At 45.6% G+C, this 18,975-nt stretch overlaps 1 protein-coding gene across 22 annotated transcripts in view; it reads right to left on the reverse strand.

Annotated features, from left to right (window-relative positions):
- SSBP2 (single stranded DNA binding protein 2) overlaps positions 1–17,352 on the reverse strand; it is a 181,911-nt gene extending 164,559 nt beyond the window's left edge. For all 22 annotated transcript variants that reach the window (XM_059834238.1, XM_059834259.1, XM_059834252.1 and 19 more), the window contains exon 1: positions 17,294–17,352. In XM_059834238.1, coding sequence (XP_059690221.1) covers positions 17,294–17,352 — 59 coding nt within the window. The remainder of the gene's footprint in view (positions 1–17,293) is intronic.
- Positions 17,353–18,975: the final 1,623 nt, after the last annotated feature.

Genomic DNA, 18,975 nt, shown 5'->3' on the forward strand with positions numbered 1-18,975 from the left:
CCTTCCATGCTCGGAAGAGTAAAGAAGGCCAGCAGAACGGGCTCATATCAACTATAAAAGAAACACAGCAACCATCATGTTTTAGGACAATTAAACCTGCAAATAATCTACAACGGTTTCACATTACTTAATTTGGGATGGAAAATTCTTAAAACACTGGAGGAACTGCATAAGGAGAAATGATCTTGCTAAAGCGTATCTATCACACAGTCTTGCCATTTCATAATTTTTTAACTGAAACTCGTACATCACGTTGGGTCGTACTACACTAGAGACAGTCAAAAGGGTTTCAATTTTTTAGAACCATCTCAAGTACCTCCTTCCATGCAGCATCTGACAGAAGGATAGGAAGCTTCTGTACACTAACGTCTCCACTTACTTGGAGAAACAGAAATTCAGAAAAGAAAGAGAATACCAGTACAAGTCCGCTGACCTCCAGCAGACACTGTAGTTGAACATCACTTACATGAATGCCCAAGAGACAGCTGAAATTTATTTAATTTTACAAACTGTGTGACATTAAAAAAAGATAATTCTGCCACTAGGAAATACTCATATCCCAACCACTCCCAGCAGTGAAATTCTTGGACTCCAAATAACAAATACAGCATATTAAGAGGCAGAGCATCTCTGGGCTGGAAAATGACAGTTTACTGAATTCAAAACTTCGAATGTAAAGGAAAAGAAACCTTGACTACTATGTAAAGACACCTCAACATCTTCACTGAAGGACTGTCACAGCATAACTCATGGGTTAAATCACATCACTGACTGTTACGATCTTTTCTACCAATTTATAGAATTAATTTCTCGCTTTTACATGTTGGATGAAAAAACACACAGAGGGAAGCTTCCCATGCTAAACAGTGGGTTGAAGGAAGAGCAGATGGGAAGCCTGGTCCAAGGAGCATCTCTCAGTAGCCAGGCACATCACATATTAGTGTAGAATACACGGCGTTTTTATCCTATGGCCCTTACAGCCCTAAGGCTGTGGAGCAAACAGGGTTCAAACACAACCTTGGTACTTAAGACAGTTTATATAGTATTTCAAAATGTGGAACATCTAGCTTGTCCTCTTTGAATGTTTACATTTAGCTAAAATATCTGCTGCTAGCTTAAGAGCACAGGTCCTACTCCATTCACGTTACCCAGTACCCTGCACCCAGTACATTAACCTCATCTTTCCCAAAGCACGATTTCTCTACCCATTTGACATAAATCTACTGTGCTCAGTACACTATGTCATGTAACACACCTTTCACAAACAACCATAGTCAAGTTAATTGCCAACAGGCAAACACATCATTTTTGCAATGCACATGGTAAGGAGTGAGCTAGGAGAGGACCAACAGGTGAGAAAAGAGACCGGCACCACGTAAGTCATCCTGTTTTTCATGTTGCTTTTGGAATTTCCCCAAACCAAGGAATCGGACTGTGAAGTTTTCTGACCAACTGAAGGTGCTGCTCTAGACTCCAGCCACAGTACTGTTTAAGGTATGACAGTCTGAGGACACTGTAAGGCCAAATCTGTAAGTACTATCATTCACTAGAGGAAATCAATAGAGCTGGGGAAAAAAAAATCAAAACAGCAAACACAAAAAAGGCAAACAAAAAAAGATAAACCTTTGAGGCATGAAAGGTTCTTCAGGTCACTTGGGCTGCCAAAAGAGAAGAAAAAAAATCTATCTTTTTTGGATAAGCTTGTGTCAAATTGCTAGGGTGCTATCCATGGAGACATACTAATGGAAGCTTTCTGGAGGAATCAGAAGCTTGTTTCACCAGATAAACATTAGAGGAGTTGTACATTCCTAGGAAGAAAAAAAATTACATATATAGACAGCTTTTGTTGTTCTCAGATGCTTTCGTTCACATTGCTCTAAACAAATACTTTGCTTTAAGAAGTTTGGTTGTTGGATATTCCTGTCATTGCTCCCAAAGAGAAGTAAATCACAGGTGTAGAATATAAAGTCAGACTTAGTGAGGTAATTGCAGTTATTACACAACAGACCATATGCAGGCCACAGGTAGGACACGGTAAATTTAATGGTTTCATACCAAGATACATGACAAGAGTATAAGGGTGACACTGAATAAGGTTGGAAGTGGATAAGAGCGCAATTAGTCTATTAATTCTGAAAACGCCTGTTCTAATTTTATTCTGTATTTGAATCACAATGGTTTGTTGTGTTGGTTTTTTTTTAAATCAACCTGCTCCTGTGATTCAAAACATGCCGGTGATGGCCAGTTGCCTGTTTTAAGGACAAAGATATTAACCCCGCCTTCCAAGCTTGAATATATACACAGACCTATGCATACATACACACACAAATACACACAATACAATATGGAAAATCAGTACATTCAGTTTCAGACTGGGAGAATGCAATGGTCACCTTTCTTCAGTTATGTTAATTCTTTAAATATGCTATTGGACTGGAAAACCGGAAATTCCAAGAAAGTCGTGGGCATGCTAAAAAGTAACTCTCACAGAACTGGCTTTAAGTTTAGCTGAAATCCATAACTGTATCACAAAGGCAAAATGAATATGAAAAAAGAATCCATTCTGATGCTGCAGAATACACAGGAACTACATTGCCAAGTTACACCGTTGGTCTCTTTAATTTAGTTTCTTGTTTCCCTTTACAGCTCTGTTGGAATCCATTGAAATGTGGTGTTAGAAAGCCTGAGGCATATATGACACTGTCATAGGTTAGGTTTCCCTTAATTTTCCTCGATTAGTTTTCCATTTGTATCCCGAATTAGTGAGAATTTTCAATGTTTGTGCTGAACAGAAGAGCGTGCTCACTTAAGTACACAACCCTTTGCAGATGAAAAGTAACAATAAACCAGAGAGCTCCTCTAATTATGTTTTGTCTATTGGATGTGTACGCTGTGCAAAAAGAAATTAAACAGAAACTAATACCTAAACACTTTAATAAGCTTTACATGTTTCCTCTCGACTGCATTTTATCATTCCTACTCTTGCATTAGCAAAAAGTCCCTTTTGTGCTACCTTCTCTTTTGCTTTGCCCACACTATCTTTTAACAAACACTCCCAATTTGTTTTGAAGCCTGTGACCATGCCAGAGGACATCCAGCTACAGGACTTGAGAATTGCAACCAGTTTAGCTGTTAAAATGAACATCGCTACCTCCATAACTAGCAGCTAACCATGAACCGACACTACGTGTGCAAATCTGGCTGCTCCAACAAATGAGGAAACAAAGATTTTTAGCTTTGGATGATGTCTTGCGTGTTTTACCAGCTCAGGCTACCAAGGATCAAGATGCTATTAAAACGCAGAGAAACAACACTTAACTGCTGCATCACTGTCAATCTTCCTACAGTCCCCGATACAGCCCGCAGTTTTCAGCCGATGCTCCTTGCCAAGTGTTTGCACGAGTACCTTAAACGTGGAACCAGTACACCCACAATCTGCTGTAGGCACGGCTGTACATTTTCAAATGCATTTGTTTGGCTCGCAGTCTAAGTATTAAAACCACAGAGTCCTTTTTCAACTTTCTAAAGTATTTTATAAGAGCATTACTAGATAGTAATATGAATGAAACATTGCTCAATTCAGTTTTATCGTTTTACAGGGGAAAAATAATTACGGCTTTATGACAAGAAAACCTCCTCCTGTCTATTATGCTTTTTTTCTTTTTTTCCCAAATCAGTGATCCCACACAGAATTGGAGACTGACACGAGGCAACTCCAAACTTTTTTTTTTCCCCCCCTCTAATTTTGAATAATTAACTACAGAATTACAGGGCTGTTTGGGGAATATTGGGCAAGATTTATAAGTAACTTTCTCAATTACTAGAATTAATACGAATATACCTGCATTCAGTATTCCAGTCTGATTTTGGTTTTAATTATCTATTTAAGATGTTCTTCAAAATAATTCAAAATAATTTTTTCATTCACTCTTTATAGGTTCTCCAGCTACAGCTGGACAAATTATTTAAGTCTTGCATCTTCAAAGCATAAGATACAGCTTTCTTTGTGTTTCGCTGTATTACAGTCTCTCATTTTATTTATAAAAAAGATTTTAAAATTCGTGTAAGTAGGTTTGCAGTTAAACATGTCTACAGATACTGGTCGCGTAAGAGAAAACATCTTTCTTTTATAAAGAATTAGATCTACAGAGAGTAAAATTAAGTGTGACACTGAATTTGAGGAGCCACAGCAGAAGTCAGAAACACCAATGTGTGGTACCTTTCAGATCGGCTTGTCAAGCATATTACCATTACTAGAGGCACATTTTCGTATTTCTTCCACTGCTCTTCATCTTCTGAAGTTCTCCTTTATCTTTTCTAGCTTTGTATTTTTTTTTTTTTTACATACTGTCCTGTATGCAAGCTCTAGGTGTTTATTTGTTGATCACGTACTTTTCCTATTCCAACCCAGAAAATCAACTTTCATTTATATTATTTTACAACATTCATATAAGCACACAGGAAAAACAAACTTAATTCCTCAGGACAGGATATGTGCCTTCAAGTTTTTAAAACATCCTCTCCATGTATAATACTCTGTAAGTATTTTATTAACACTGGCATCATCACAGAAGTCTCTCTGACTTGCAGAAGAAAGCGTGTCCCCTACCTGCCTGGTGGCAGGAGGCACCAGCAGTTCTGCTGCCCATCACTGAATACGACTGGAACAAGCTACCGAGCAGCAGTTTACTGAAGTTTAGAAAGCACTTACAGAAGATGCAATAAATTCAGACAACTTTTGACTGTATTACTGAAAGGCCTTTGACGTGCAATTCACATTTCAAGGCAGATTAAACAATATACATTGATTTAGGAGGGCTTTAGTAATAAACAATTAAAGGAGCTGAACAGTTCAAGAGACTGTCAATGGGAGTCCTACCCTTCACTTCTAGGGCAGTTTCAGATTCGGCAGGGGAGCTTCATTATTGCCGATACAACTGATGAAATCTCATTAACTCATCCACACTCCCGACCACATAAATAGCGTCTATCGACTCACCACCACCACCTCAGTTCAAAGGATGAGCTAAACAGGAGTAATCGGAGCCATCCAAGACTGGCCCCCGTTCTTTGAGGGTTAGTTGGGAGGGAAGAACAGTAAATAAAACATTTAGCATGGAGAAAGCAAAAGGCTTTTAGTTTATGAAATCTTGCTGTTGCAATTACAAGGATCTGATAAAGCACCACAACTTCCGTAGTAGGAGCATCGGGTGGCACCCTTACTTCCAGCCTCATAAATCACGGAATATTTACGACACAATCATACAGCCTGTCAGCCACATGATCCATTTTGTCCTGAGACTGTCAAGAACAACATATTTATTAAGGAATTATAGTTCCATTTCTGCACTCAAGTATTTTCTTCAGAAAGCACAGCCCTTCCCCAGGAAAGGCCAACATGGCAACACAGGCTACCTCAGGTTGCCACTGACTTTGCTGTAATTTTTTTTAACCTGTAGAAACAGTTTCCAAGACTAACGCTGCCACTTTTTTATGAGGATTAAGTTGATCACCTCAGAAAACACAGACAGTATTTTACATTTCTCCAACTACCTGCAAAAATACTTAATCCCAACAGTGGAACATTCTTAATAACTTTCCAAACTCATTAGATTAATTTAAAAATGCATCTGCTAGTAACAAGATATTTTCAATGTCAATATGAAAAAAATATTGCATGCACTGCAATTTACATATACTGATAACTTACTACTACTGATAACTTACTGCTTCTGTATTTTCAAAACACTGGCTTCTTTCTAGAAAAATTATTGGGGTTTGGTTTTGTTTTAAGGTGAAATTTCTCCCAAAAGTCAGAGGCATTGCAAATAAAATGAAAGTTAATATAAAACACGGGACATTATGTAATCATTACCTTCTTACATTAATTTCTCCTTCATGATTGAAATTCCCTCTTTCAAAGACAATCTTTTATTTAGGAAGGGGAGACAGAAAAGAAACAAAACAGCCAAGCCTAAGTAGCCAACCGGCACTTTCATTGGCAATTTAGGCTTGATCAATCCCATCAGGGGTTAACATCAAGGGTTGTACTTCAACGAGACCCATAGAAACTTAGCAAGAAGTACTGGTTGCATCATGATCAGCTCCCAGTTAAATGCTTCTACCTCAACAACTGAACTTTACACCAAAACACAAGCCCAAAAATGGACTGTAAAGCCTAACAAGGATGGGATCAAGCAGCCTGTGAACTCAATGCCAGGAGGCACTGAGAAGCTACAGAACCCTCACGATCCACAATCACAGCTGACAAACCTCAGAAGTGTGATTTCTGATATCCAGATTTTTACGAATTGGTAATTTCCTAATTGATTTTTGCACAGGAAAACAAGGTAGGAAATAAGTGTGCTCTGAATACACTTAGAAGAAGGAAAACCAACCAGTCACTTTTCTGTCATGGGTGGGTCCAGCTTAAAACTAAAACCCCAAAACTCCAATACACTTGCCCAAAGAAAGACTGCAAGCATTTTGAAAAGTCTACAGAAAATAAATGGCCAACATAAATTACATTCATTTACTTTTTGGCTCTTTTACACGAATTAAGCTGGTTTTCCTAAAAACAAGATGTGGGTGTCAAAGCTGCATACAAGCTGGGGTTTGGAGGAGCCAAAGGCTCGTACACAAGAGGCTCGGGTTGCTCTGGGCACAGGGAATGGAGGTGCAAAGGGAAGAGGAAGGTCTTCTAGGGGCCAGTCATAAGGAGACACTTAGGATACAGTCAGTGAGATGTTTGTCAAGTTGGTATGCAATAGCCTAGATGTTAGGCCCCTTTCTGAGAAAAACTAAACCAAAAAACCCCTCAAACTCACACCACAGTATAAGCTGAAGCTCTGCCACGGCACAGAAAAGCAAGGAAGATACCAGTGAGCAGGAATGAGCTGTTCCACTTCACTGTCCAACTGTCCAAGCACTCACATGATGAGCAGAAATCACCATTTTGGCCTGTTTAAACATATTACATTAGTCTGGTACTGGAGAAAAACAAAACCAAAAAAACCCAAGAAATGGAAAAATCTTAGCATGCCATACATAACATGTATAAAATATTTTTTAAAAAAAGGAAATTTCATGCAGACATCAGCTTGACTATCAAAAAATATACAGAGAACAATTCCAGCAACAAATCTGTAAACACCTTCAGAATACAAAGATAACAAAAAGTCAGTATTATCTGTCGAGAAAACGAACCTGCCAGCTCAGTTCAGTTTACTTGGAAGGGAGACTGCGCAGTGGGTAAGGAGAAACACGTGGCTTACTAAAAGTTAAGATATAAGAGTTTTGATTCTTAGCCTATCACATGACATCTACGCAAGCAAAGTCTTTGTGAAATGAAAAAATGGTGTACAGTCACGTAAAAAAAAATAATGGAAGTCATTATCAGTGTGCTTCTACAAATGAGAGAACATTTCAAGAAAGCTCTTGCTATCCCAAGCCAATTCCATTAAAAGACTTTCATTAATGTGTTGCATGTAGAAATACAGAAGTGTACATAAGTTGGGAAACATGATAAGCCCTTTTGGGGACACGAACAGAATAAGGACAGTTAATAAGAGAAAATTCAATACAGACAAATGTAGAGTACTATGCTCAGGAATAAGAAACCAAATACACAAATATGGAATGGGGAATAATTGGCTAGGCAGCAGTATTGTAATTGTACGAAGAACCTGGAGGGCATATGGACTGCAAAATGGATTATTTAAAAAAAAAGAAAAAAAAAAAACAAGAAAACACAACAACAAAAAACAGGCAAGTGTTCTAGGCAGTATTAGCAGCAATGTTTTATATATAAAACCCAAGTAGTATGTGTGATCTCAAAAGAGAGGTAATGACTTCATTCTGCTTAGTTCTATGCTCTGATCTGAAAATGCTACTAATAATATGGAGAAAAAACAAAAATAGTCCAGAGGCAAGAAATCACAGAAGGTTTGAAGGGGAAAAAATGACCCAACACAAAAATTTTCAGTTTTATATTTTATATTTTTATATTTAATGAAGCGGGAAAGAAAAAGCTAGGACACTATGAACTTGACTACTGCCACCTTTCAGTTTCTTAGAAAAGAACATTTTAAGTTCTCACCTGTTACCTTCCTGGGACTGGAAGAGAGAAATATCCTAACGCATGCAAAGAGGTCATCAAGATTTCTGAATTAACACGTTGGTTGCTATATGAGGAAGACCTCTTAGCAGTTGAAACAACAGCTATGTATTACCTGACCACTACCTAAACAATCTGGACTTGGGGGTCTGTGGCTCAACTGAGCAGACACCAGAAAAAGAAACTTCAGCTTTGACTCAACCTGGACCAGCACTCCTTTTTTGTACACCAAAAAAGCAGGAACCAAGTGGCCCTTAGCCCAAGCACCACAGCTGAGAGGCCTTGAAATTGTAGCTCCTGGATATTCACGATGAAAAACCACCATCTAGCTGTGTTCTTGCTGGTGCCCAAGGAAGCTGTTGCAGAAACCTCTTAAAAGCAACCGTTTTGAGCAGCTGCGTATTACCTGCACTTGCTGAGTACCACACCAAGCTGGGCAGGATTGTGCCCTTTTCTGCACCCTGAGGGTTCACGGAGCAGTCATCACAAAGTGGCTTTACCCAATTACAGTGTGTATTGGGTTTGCACGGCAAGGTTTTGGTGGGGGGGGCGGGCTACAGGGATGGCTTCTGTGAGAAGCTGCTAGAAGCTTCCCCGATGTCTGACAGAGCCAACGCCAGCTGGCTCCAAGACGGAGCCGCCGATGGCCAAGGCTGAGCCCATCAGCGACGGTGGTAGCACCTCTGTGATAATATATTTAAGAAGGGGGAAAACCAACTGCGCAGTTGCAGCCGTAGAAGAGAGGAGTGAGAATGTGTGAGAGAAACAGCCCTGCAGACCCCAGGGTCAGTGAAGAAGGAGGGGAGGAGGTGCTCCAGGTGCCGGAGCAGAGGCTCCCTGGCCGCCCCTGGTGAAGACCACGGTGAGGCAGGCTGTGCCCTGTAGCACACGGTGGTCCGTGGTGGAGCAGATATCCACCTGCAGCCCCTGGAGGAGCCCACGCTGGAGCACGGGGATGCCCGAAGGAGGCTGTGACCCCACAGAGAGCCTGCGCTGGAGCAGGCTCCTGGCAGGACCTGTGGCCCCGTGGAGAGAGGAGCCCACGCTGGAGCAGGTTTTCAGGCAGGACTTGTGACCCCGCGGGGGACCCACGCTGGAGCAGTCTGTTCCTGAAGGACTGCACCCCGTGGGAAGGACCCATGCTGGAGCAGTTCGTCAAGAACTGCAGCCCATGGGAAGGACCCACGCTGGAGAAGTTCACAGAGAACTGTCTCCTGTGGGAGGGACCCCACACTGGAGCAGGGGAAGAGTGTGAGGAGGAAGGAGCAGCAAAACCAACGTGTGATGAACTGACCACAACCCCCATTCCCCGTCCCCCTGTCCCCTCCTACCTGGGGGGAGGAGGTAGGGAAAAATCAGGGGTGAAGTTGAGTCCAGGAAGAAGGGAGGGGTGGGGTGAAGGTGCTTTAAGATTGGGTTTTATTTCTCATTATCCCACTCTGATTTTGGTTGGTAATAAATTAAACTAATTTCCCCAAGTCGAGTCTGTTTTGCCCATGATGGTAATGGTGAGGGATCTCCCTGTCCTTATCTCGACCCATGAGCCTTTTCTTATGTTTTCTCTCTCCTGTCCAGCTGAGGAAGGGGAGTGATACAGCAGCTTTGGTGGGCACCTGGTGTCCAGCCAGGGTCAGCCCACCACGTAAAGCCACCCTGAATCACACGATCATGTATTAGTAGTCACTCTCCCTAAGGAAAGCAGGCTTGCGAGGTCATGCTGTGTATAAGTACGCAACTGTCCACCCTGGATAACTTTTGAGTTCATTTTCCAATTTCAAGTATATCCAGTGAAGAGACAGCAATCCCAAAAAAACATTACATTTCTACATTGCTTCAGCTGTTTGCTTTCATGGAAACACTGCAGCATGACCTCAAGAAGATAGATGTCCAGGAAGTCACCCATTCTGTAGCTCATGGGACTGCTTGTTTCCATCCTGCCCTGGACTGAATCACAGCCCATCCGAGGCAGAAGCGGCATGCTGTACCAGGAGATACAGCGGTCTCGGGGGTGGAGGGGACTGTGCCTCAGCAAGGTCCTTCTGAGACCACCTGAAATGGTCCTCCATCTCTGGGCATGCCACAGGATGGCTCTGTGTTGTAAGCCACTTGGCTGAAACAAACTTTCCGTGGGGGATGAATCATTTTCTGTTCCCCATCTTCTGGATGCCTGACGTGGTAAAATGGCATCTCATCCTTAGAATCAGTGGCAAAAGATACGGTGGAAGTTGTACATACGCACCAGTTTATGTGATGCTCAAAAAAAAAAATTCAGCACCCAATAACCAGCAAATATTTTTGCCTTTCACTTCTCTGCACCTTACTGCCATTTCTAAAACTGGCAGGCAGGCAGGAGTGGCTTGATGCGTATTTTTAAAGGTTTGTGAAACTCAGACACCATGATGCTGAGCACCAAAGAAGCAACATATTCTTCCTCTAGGAACAGCTGTATTATGAAACAGCAAGTCAGCCAAAAGGCACATACCGCATGACAGCAAAATAGCAAATTATCAAATAGCTACTCATTATGAAAACAATGCTCTATTCTGCACAATAAAAACCCCAGAGTTTTTCCAGAGGAAAAAAAAGAAAATAATGAGTGAACATGCAAATGAGGACAAAGTAAGAACAACTCTTAGTATACATCCCTATTTTCCAAGTTAAGAGAACGTTATTGAGAATGCAAGTACAACACCCAGACGTAACACTCACATAAAGACACACTATTCCAGCTGCTTTTGAATGGCAAATCCTATCCTTCCCTCCCAAAGCTATGCCATCTCATCTGAGCTAACAGGTTTTAGGACTGCCACACACCTCTCTGCCATTTCAGTCAAGCCAGGATTTCACAGGTGTTTGTAGGTTTTTTCTTGAAGGTAAGACATTTTATCTTTCAGTGTCACAGATACTTGCTGGCAGCAAAGGAACGGTCATTTTCTAGTACCTGGAGGGACAGTATGTTCCTCCTAACTTAACAAAAGCCTTCCACTTCCTGACGTGTCTCCTTGAAGGCATCTCTGTCCTGGCTCTGCTCCCTGCTTTGCACCAGGTCTATTTTCCTTGTATAGATGTACCAGCTCCCACCCACATCTCTGATCCCGGTGCCGGTCCCCTCAGAGAGCAATTCTTTGTCTCTCCAGCCTGGCCATTTCCACCCCACGCCCTCCATCCTCCTTGAAGAGCCAGCCCCTGTTATCTCTACGTCCTGGCATCTCACAGGGCTGCCGGCTCCAACTGCTCATATTTACACTCTCCTTCCCACCAGCGCCCAGCCCCATTTTTTCTCTCCGAGCCGGCCCTCTGATCCCAGTATCTGCTGCACTCCCAGCAAAGATGAAATATTCAGCGATTACAGTTAGTAAGCCCTAAGCATATGCAAATTGATCTGTTTGAAAAGGCTTGTATCCTGGCTAAATTCAGATGCTTTGTCATGCAAATGGAAAAAAGACACATCCCTGGAATAAAATCCCTCATCCTTTTTCAACCGGATTTCAAGTGTTTCAAAGGAGAGGGGTACTATTGGTCTTCCACAGTAAAAGTTGTGAGAACTTTTAAAACATTGGAAAACACATTTCTCCTCTGTCGAATTTTCAAAATCAGCCAGAACATTTCAACTGAAATTTTACATACAGAGACATTAAATAAATCAGCACAAGGCATATATAAGCCATTATAAATTTTCCACCCAAACAGTTCAAGTTTGGCAAAGTTACGAAAAACTTGTTTGGCTGCTTTAATACTGGTGACGTTATCATATGCCTATAATTTACACAAAATGAATTACTAATATATACCCGTTTCTGTTAATTACTGTCTCCTCCAGGAAGATTTAATTATCTCTTAGTCAAGCCCAAACCACATTCGCTGTAGTCAAGAGTGCATCTGCTGCACCCAATGGCTCTCAGCGGGCTCCAGAAGTCCTTGCAAAACTTTGGTCGGCACTATAGAGCCTAAGAAAGCTGGAATCAGACACCTCATAATGTTCATCATGAAGAAAAAGCACAAGAAAATACCCTAAACCTTTTGTGAGCAGACCAGTTGCGTAGAGGAAGCAATGCAGAAACTGAAGCATCTTTTTTACCCTTGATTCTTGCCAGTCCAGTAAAGTACTTGTATGTGCTTAGCTGTATGGAAGCAAATATCCCTGCTGTCAGCAATACACTTAAAAGTTGGGTATGTACTGCAGTGTAGCAGCATCCTGAAATGTGTTTCTATGGTCAATCGCAGCTATTGTTCCGACTACCAGTACCTGTTAAATCTACACTGCAAAAGCAGTTATTCTTAGTGGTCTGAATTGCAGCATATACATTACCCGAAACGCCTTCATATGCTGTTCAACATACCTGTGCAGTGTAAAAAGAGTACCTGAACCACTGTGATCAACAATAAATACTGATAAATAGTTACTATTTCCAGACCCTCCTCTTCTGTGCTCTTGCTTATTAAAAAGTATATTCTTCTAAAATTGCAAAAAGTAGATGTTCATAGACTCCCAGAGCAGTACACCTGCAACTTCTACAAGTTAGACCTGATAGATTAAATCAGCATACAAATGTCAAACCTAAATTTTGTAAGACAGGCTGGTTAAACTACCAATTTTGGTTTCAAAGAGGGGGGGAGAGAGATCAATATATCTTTCACCACCTGAAACTTGAAAAACTAGCTCAGTTCCCAGGGATGAACAGCATAGTTATCGCTGAAACCGATTATTTTTCAGCTGTATCTTATTTTTATATAGCTTACAAACATTACCATGGAAAAAGGTAACCTAAAACCCAAAACAGACTTGAGGAGAAACAAAGGAGACATCTTCTTTCCTCTTCAAAGCAGCAGCAAAGTGGAAAAGAAAAACACCCACCTCCTTCCATGTGACCAACTGGCCAAGATCAAACTCAGGAAACAAAATGGAGCAAGAACACCATGATAGCAGCAATCAAGTATTCTCACTTTCTCTATGTCCTCTCCCACACCAAGCTGAAAATCAATCAATAACCAACTCTAATGCTTGCTTCTATGTTGTTATTTTGGATCATGCATTCCTTTATCTCAAAGTAAGTACAGTCCCTAGTCACCCCACCAGTTTTTAAACAAAATCTGTCTGTCTGCTGAGCCCCAACAAGTCAAGGGCATCTTGGGAAAAAGACTACTTTAGAAGACCACTGAAAGATTCAACACAACTGAACACAAACACGTAATCCCTTCAGAATTTAGTTTTCTTTATGATATATGCTCTTTTGAAACTATTTTTCTACATATATTTTCTAGATTAAAACATTATTTATATATGGATAGAGTTCCATTTTCAAATGCCTAATAAGTGCTGTTTGAGAAGCTACACAAAATTTGTATAGTCTGGTCCTTCTTTCTCCAAGATTAAGTTTACAGAGTTTTGCCATTTAATGAGATGTCAGCAGGTCCAAGCTCCTAATCGGAATTAATCCCATTTTAAGGAATAAGGAAAAAATCAAAAAAGACACATTTGCTGTGAAGAGGTAACAAAAGAGGATGCTTAGAAAAATTTTAGTCTTTTTCCTTTTACAACGTAGATGGGCCTTATTTGGCCCCGGCACAGCACAAGTGGTGGAAAAGCTACTATTTAATACAACTTTCCCATCCTTTATGGAATAGGGATGGCCTGAACCCAAAATTAAGTCACAGCTGTTCCAGAACGGGAGGAAGGGGCCCAACGCCACTTGTGATTTTTCTCTCTTCATCTTCTTCACACTCACATATATCGTGTGCCTTCATTTTTAGTGTTTTACATAGCTGTCCTGTACTGTACCTCTCTGGCATAAAATTGGGTATTATTTTTCCCAAATTCATCCAACCACACTTCACATGTGTCACTAAGCTACATAATACAGAAAATTTACCCCAAAGGTCAGGCAGAAGGGACAAAGAGAAAGACCGTAAAATGAATGCCATCTTTGGAACTGAAAATTTGCCAAGGGCTACTATAAATGACTTGCAAAACTTGTTCATTTTAATAGAAATTACATAACCTCAAAGGACATAAATATTCAGAGGCAGCGTATAGTGAGATACCATGCTACAAACATAGTTGGCACTGGATTGGTCTGTAAAATATATCACATCCTTGATTACAAACAACATCTGAACAACACACATCTTTTCCACACTTGATAAATACTCTTTTCACACCCTAGTCCTGTCACTGGCACGCATCCTCATGGGGAAGTAACACGTTCCATGTAATTAGGCCATGCAAACCCGAGGTAGTGTATTTTTTAAAAAAAATTTATTTCCTTAATTATTGCAAGTATATTTCAGAGATTGGTTACTGGCTACAAATTTTACATGTTTAAAACCTTGAGGAGACGACGACAGAGTTAAGTTACATGTTCTGTTCTAAAAACTTTCAAATTAAACATAACTATAATCCCGCTCTTCTTGATTAAGTAAGTACTTAATATATCAGTGAAACAGATGAGTTTTCTGTGTGGTTTTCAAATTAACACAATCTCATGCAGAAGTCGGAGGTGTATCTTTGTAGAGATATTTAATCTGATGGCAACTTTTCTGAGCAAAACAAGAACTCATGCATGACTTTTGGAGAAGCACTGCATGGCTGTAAAACAATGTCACAAGAAAGTGGGGAAAAAAAAATGTAATCACAGCTTTTTGGTTGTCAGAAAGAAAGCGTATGAAAATGGCAGTGATGTGATCTGATCTACCAGGAAGAAATCTGCAATGTAGACTATACAATGGCATTCCACAGTCTTTGGGCTTTTTTTCTTTTTTTTTTTTTTTATTAAAGGAAAGGAAGGTTGGGGGGGAGATGAGGGAGGAAGAGGGTGTTTCTAAATTCCTATTTGTGTTTATCCATAAGTAGATGCTACCAAGAAGTTACTGATCTGCCAAGTCCATGATTTAAGAACAATCCAGTGTTTTGCACAAGATAACCTATACACAAGGAATTCACATTTCCAGCTGTTAGTTATAATGAGCGGGAGACAAAGCGTATTTAAATCAAACAGCACCATCTAGCAGGCCCCCCATAACTTTACTTAGGAGGGCAGCTGCTACTTGGCAATAGGTCAGTTTGGCAGGCTTGCCCTGAAAATTATTAAGCATTTTCATACCGCATGAAATATTACGTGCTTTATGGCAGCAAGAATCCAGAAGAAAAATCAGCTACAATGAAAGAAGACGTCTGAAAAAACAGTTTGAAGTTTCAGCCCTAGGACCAGAACAGTTGTGTGTGTGGTTTGTATTGGGCAGTTTTTGCAAAGCAGGGTTAAAAGAACATGATCTTCACCTGATCCAACAAACAACAGCCCTAGATTTGTTTTTTCTAGTCCCACAGCGCGATCCAGTTGTGCCCTTCGGGAACTTACCGAGTCTACTGACAAACACCAGCGCAAGAAAATGGTTTAATTGTATAATTTTGCTATACCAAGCAAACCACACTTCCACTAGTCACTGAAGCGGTTATTTTTAAAATTATTCCTACATCGGGAGTAAGAAGTGCCACTAGTTGATTAGATTTCAGCGCCCAAGTTGTGTCTCCCACTACACCTCAGCTATTAACATTTCACGCCGGTGCTGCCTCTGTCTTCCTCCACCTTTCCATTGCGAAGTTAGGCGTGAAATTCCCAAACATAACAACACTTTAAATTTCTCCTAGCATCTCCCTCTCCTGTAGCAACAGGGATGCCTGGCCTGCTGCTGTTCCAGGAAGCACGCATGCCAGTCTCTGGAATTAGGAAGTCTGTAAAATACTGTAGCAAAAAAAAAAAAAAACAACACACCAAAAAACCCAGCAAAAAAAGAACTTTCAGGTGAAGGTTCAAGACAAACTGCCTGAAGCGAAACTCACCAGCCGTGCCCGGAGCACGGAGCCCGATGTTAAGTGCCATTCCGGAGCAAGGCGATTTTTGCAGCGGAGAGCTGCAAACCCGGGTTCTGGCCGGAGGTCTCCATCTCCGGACCCCCTCGGCAGCCTCACCCGACCTTCCCCGGGCTGAAGCCACCTCCGATGCGCTTCCTCTTCCCCCTCACACGGGCTTTTCCTCCCCCCCACCACCGCCGCCTCCTCCCCGCGCTGTAACCGGCCTCAGCAACGCCAAGAAGCTGCCACCACAGGCAACTTAAAGAGGCGCCGTCCATTCCAAAAACTCGTTTTCCTCCCCAATTCTTTCCCGCCCGCCCTGACCGCAGCGCAGGGCCCGGGGAGGGGGGCACCCCCGGCCCTCCCCAGCCCGGCGGGGCGGCGTCCCGGCGGGCAGCGGCACGGGGCCGGGTCCGCGCCGCTTCCCGCGGGTGCCGTCGGTCTCTGCCCGCTCCCGGGCGCCGCGCGTGTCCAGCGGGAGGGGAGAGAAAAATAAAGGCGCCCTCGCGCCGTTCAGCCGGAGGTTTTAGTCGCAAACAAAAAAAAAAAAAGGAAAAAAAGAAGTAGTTTTCGCAGGCGGTTTCGGCACCAGGCGGGGTCGGGCCGGGGGGTGCGAGGGAACCCCGCCGCGCACCGGCACCCCCAAAAAAGAAAACCCCAAAAAAGGGGGGGGGGGGGTGCCCATCCCGGCAGCACCTTTGTTCGGCGGGGCGGGAGCCGGAGCGCGGCGCCCCCCCCCCCGCCGTGCGCCCCGGAGAACAATGCGCCGCGGGGCCGGGGCCGCCGCGCTGCGCGGTCCCGGGGAAAAGTTGCGAGGCGGCGAGTTGGGAAGCGGCGGGAGGCGGCCCCCGCGTCCCCGTCCTCCGCGCCCCGTCCCCGGGCCCGGGCCCCGGCTCTTTGTTACCCAAGTTGTCCCGGCACCTTGCGCTGCCGAGCTCCGCGGAGGGCCCCGGGGACAGCGCGGGGGGGGGGGGGGGGGGGGGGGGAGCCCGGCGTCGCTCGGCCGCCCGCCCCGCGGAGGAGCGGCCGTGGAAGGGAGGGGGGGGGGCGTCCGCTGCGGCCCCCTGGCCCGGCCGCCGCCGTCCCGCCGCGGGGACCACCCCCCCCCTCCTCCGCGGCGTCCTCCCGCCCGGGCAGCGCGGCCGCCCGCCGCCCCCTCACGCCGGCCCGGGCGGCGCCGGGCCCCCTCTGTCCGGCCGGCCGGCCTCCCGCCGCGCCCGCGCCCGCCCCGCACCGCACCGCCCGCCGGCAGGAAAGTTACTTTGCGCGCAGGGTCGGCGGCCGCGGAAGGCGCGGGCGGCCTGCGCGGCCCGGCGGGCTGTACTCACTTCTCCCTGGCCTGGCTGTCGGACGGGACGCTGCTGTTGCTCTTGCCTTTGCCGTACATGCCTGCAGAGAGCTCCGACTGTCACGCACCTGTCAACCCATCACAGCCTCCCCGGGAACAGCCCCGTCACCATGGAGACGCCGCCACACACACATCCCATTGGCCGGGCGGGCGGGCGGGCACGCCCCCCGCGCCGTGATCGACAGGCGGAGACCCGGACGGGCTGCTCCCTCCTCCCCCCCCCCCCCCGCCCCCTCGGCTCCTCCTCCCCCTCCCCGCTCGCGCTCTCCCTTCCCCGGCGCAAGGGGGAATTAGAAACGGTTCTAGAAGGATTTTAAACAACCGGCTGTTCCCAGCGCCCGCCACCCGCCCGCCGCCGCTGCCGGCGAGGGAGAGCGCGGCGGCGAGCGGCAAACTGCGGACCGGACTCGCTCGGCAGCCGGCGCCGCCAGGCAGCGCGCGGCCGCCCCGCCGCCCGCCCGCCCTCCCGCACCGGCCCCTTCCCGCCCCCCCCCGCCCCAGCCCGCTCCCCTCAGCCGGCCGCGCTGCCGCCTCCCGTCCCCCGCGGGCCGGGGGCGCAGCCGGTGCGCCGTCCCCCACAACACCACCCGCCCCAGGGGGGGGCGCGGGCGGCCGCCCCCCCCCCCCCGCCCCTCTCCGCCGGCCGCCGTGGCCCCGCTGCCTCCCCTCCTGCAGCACCCCCCCTGCGCGGCTGCCGCCAGCCCCCGGTCACCTCAGGGGCCGCGCCTTGTGCCCCCCGCGGCCGCCTCGCCGCGGCCCCTCAGAGCCACCCGCCCGGCCCGCGCCCCGGGGGGACCCCCGAGCCCCCCCCCCCCCAGCCCCGGTCGGGCGCCTCCCGCGGAGGGCTGCGCGGCGCCCCCGCTCCCTCCGCGCCGCAGGTCAACCCCTTCCCCCGCGGCAGGGCTGGGGACGGGCCGGGGGGGCCCCTCGGCCTCGGGGGGGGGGCCCTCGGCCACGGGGGGGGGAGCAGCCCCGAGCGGAGGGGGCTCCCCGGCAGGCGGGCGGCTGCGCTCCCGTGGGGGGGGGTAACTTGGGCCTGGTGGGCTAGAGCCGAGAGCGGCCTTTGGCCACTGGAGGCTGGGAGGAAACGTTTCCTGAGCCAAAAGAGCGTGTCTGAGAAAAGCTTAAAAAAAAAAAAAAGGAAGAAAATTCAAGGAAATGCTTTGATTTTTTTAAAGGTGCCTTGCAAATAATTGCATGCTCCAGAGAGATGATAGGAAGAGAGCGACCACTGGGACCGTTTATTACCGGCCTCTTTTGAAGCGCCCCGGTCTCGGGATCTTTTTTTGCCTTTGCTGCTGAAGTACGGTCCCAAATTTTGCAGATGTTGATACTTGCTTATCTTTAAAAACCTACCACTAATCTTGTAAACCCACTCACACGCGTAACCCGAGGGGGCTTTTAGTGCTTAATGTCAAGCCCTGGGAGCGCGTTTTTGGTCAGGCCGGGTTGTAAATACGCCTGTCTCCCCCTCGTCTTGGCAGGCAAAGGTCACAAACAATAAGCGCCGCACAAAATTCGAGGAGGGAAGTTGTGCGAGGCGTAGACCACCAGCATCTGTTTATCATTGTTGGAGCTGCAGGGAAAAAAAAACATCCTCTGGATTTTGAGCTGCTAGAGTGAAGGGGACGGTTGGCGAGGTGAAATTGTTATGGGGGGTGG

The sequence above is a fragment of the Gavia stellata genome, chromosome Z (genome assembly GCF_030936135.1).
Source record: "Gavia stellata isolate bGavSte3 chromosome Z, bGavSte3.hap2, whole genome shotgun sequence".
NCBI classification, from domain to species: domain Eukaryota; kingdom Metazoa; phylum Chordata; class Aves; order Gaviiformes; family Gaviidae; genus Gavia; species Gavia stellata.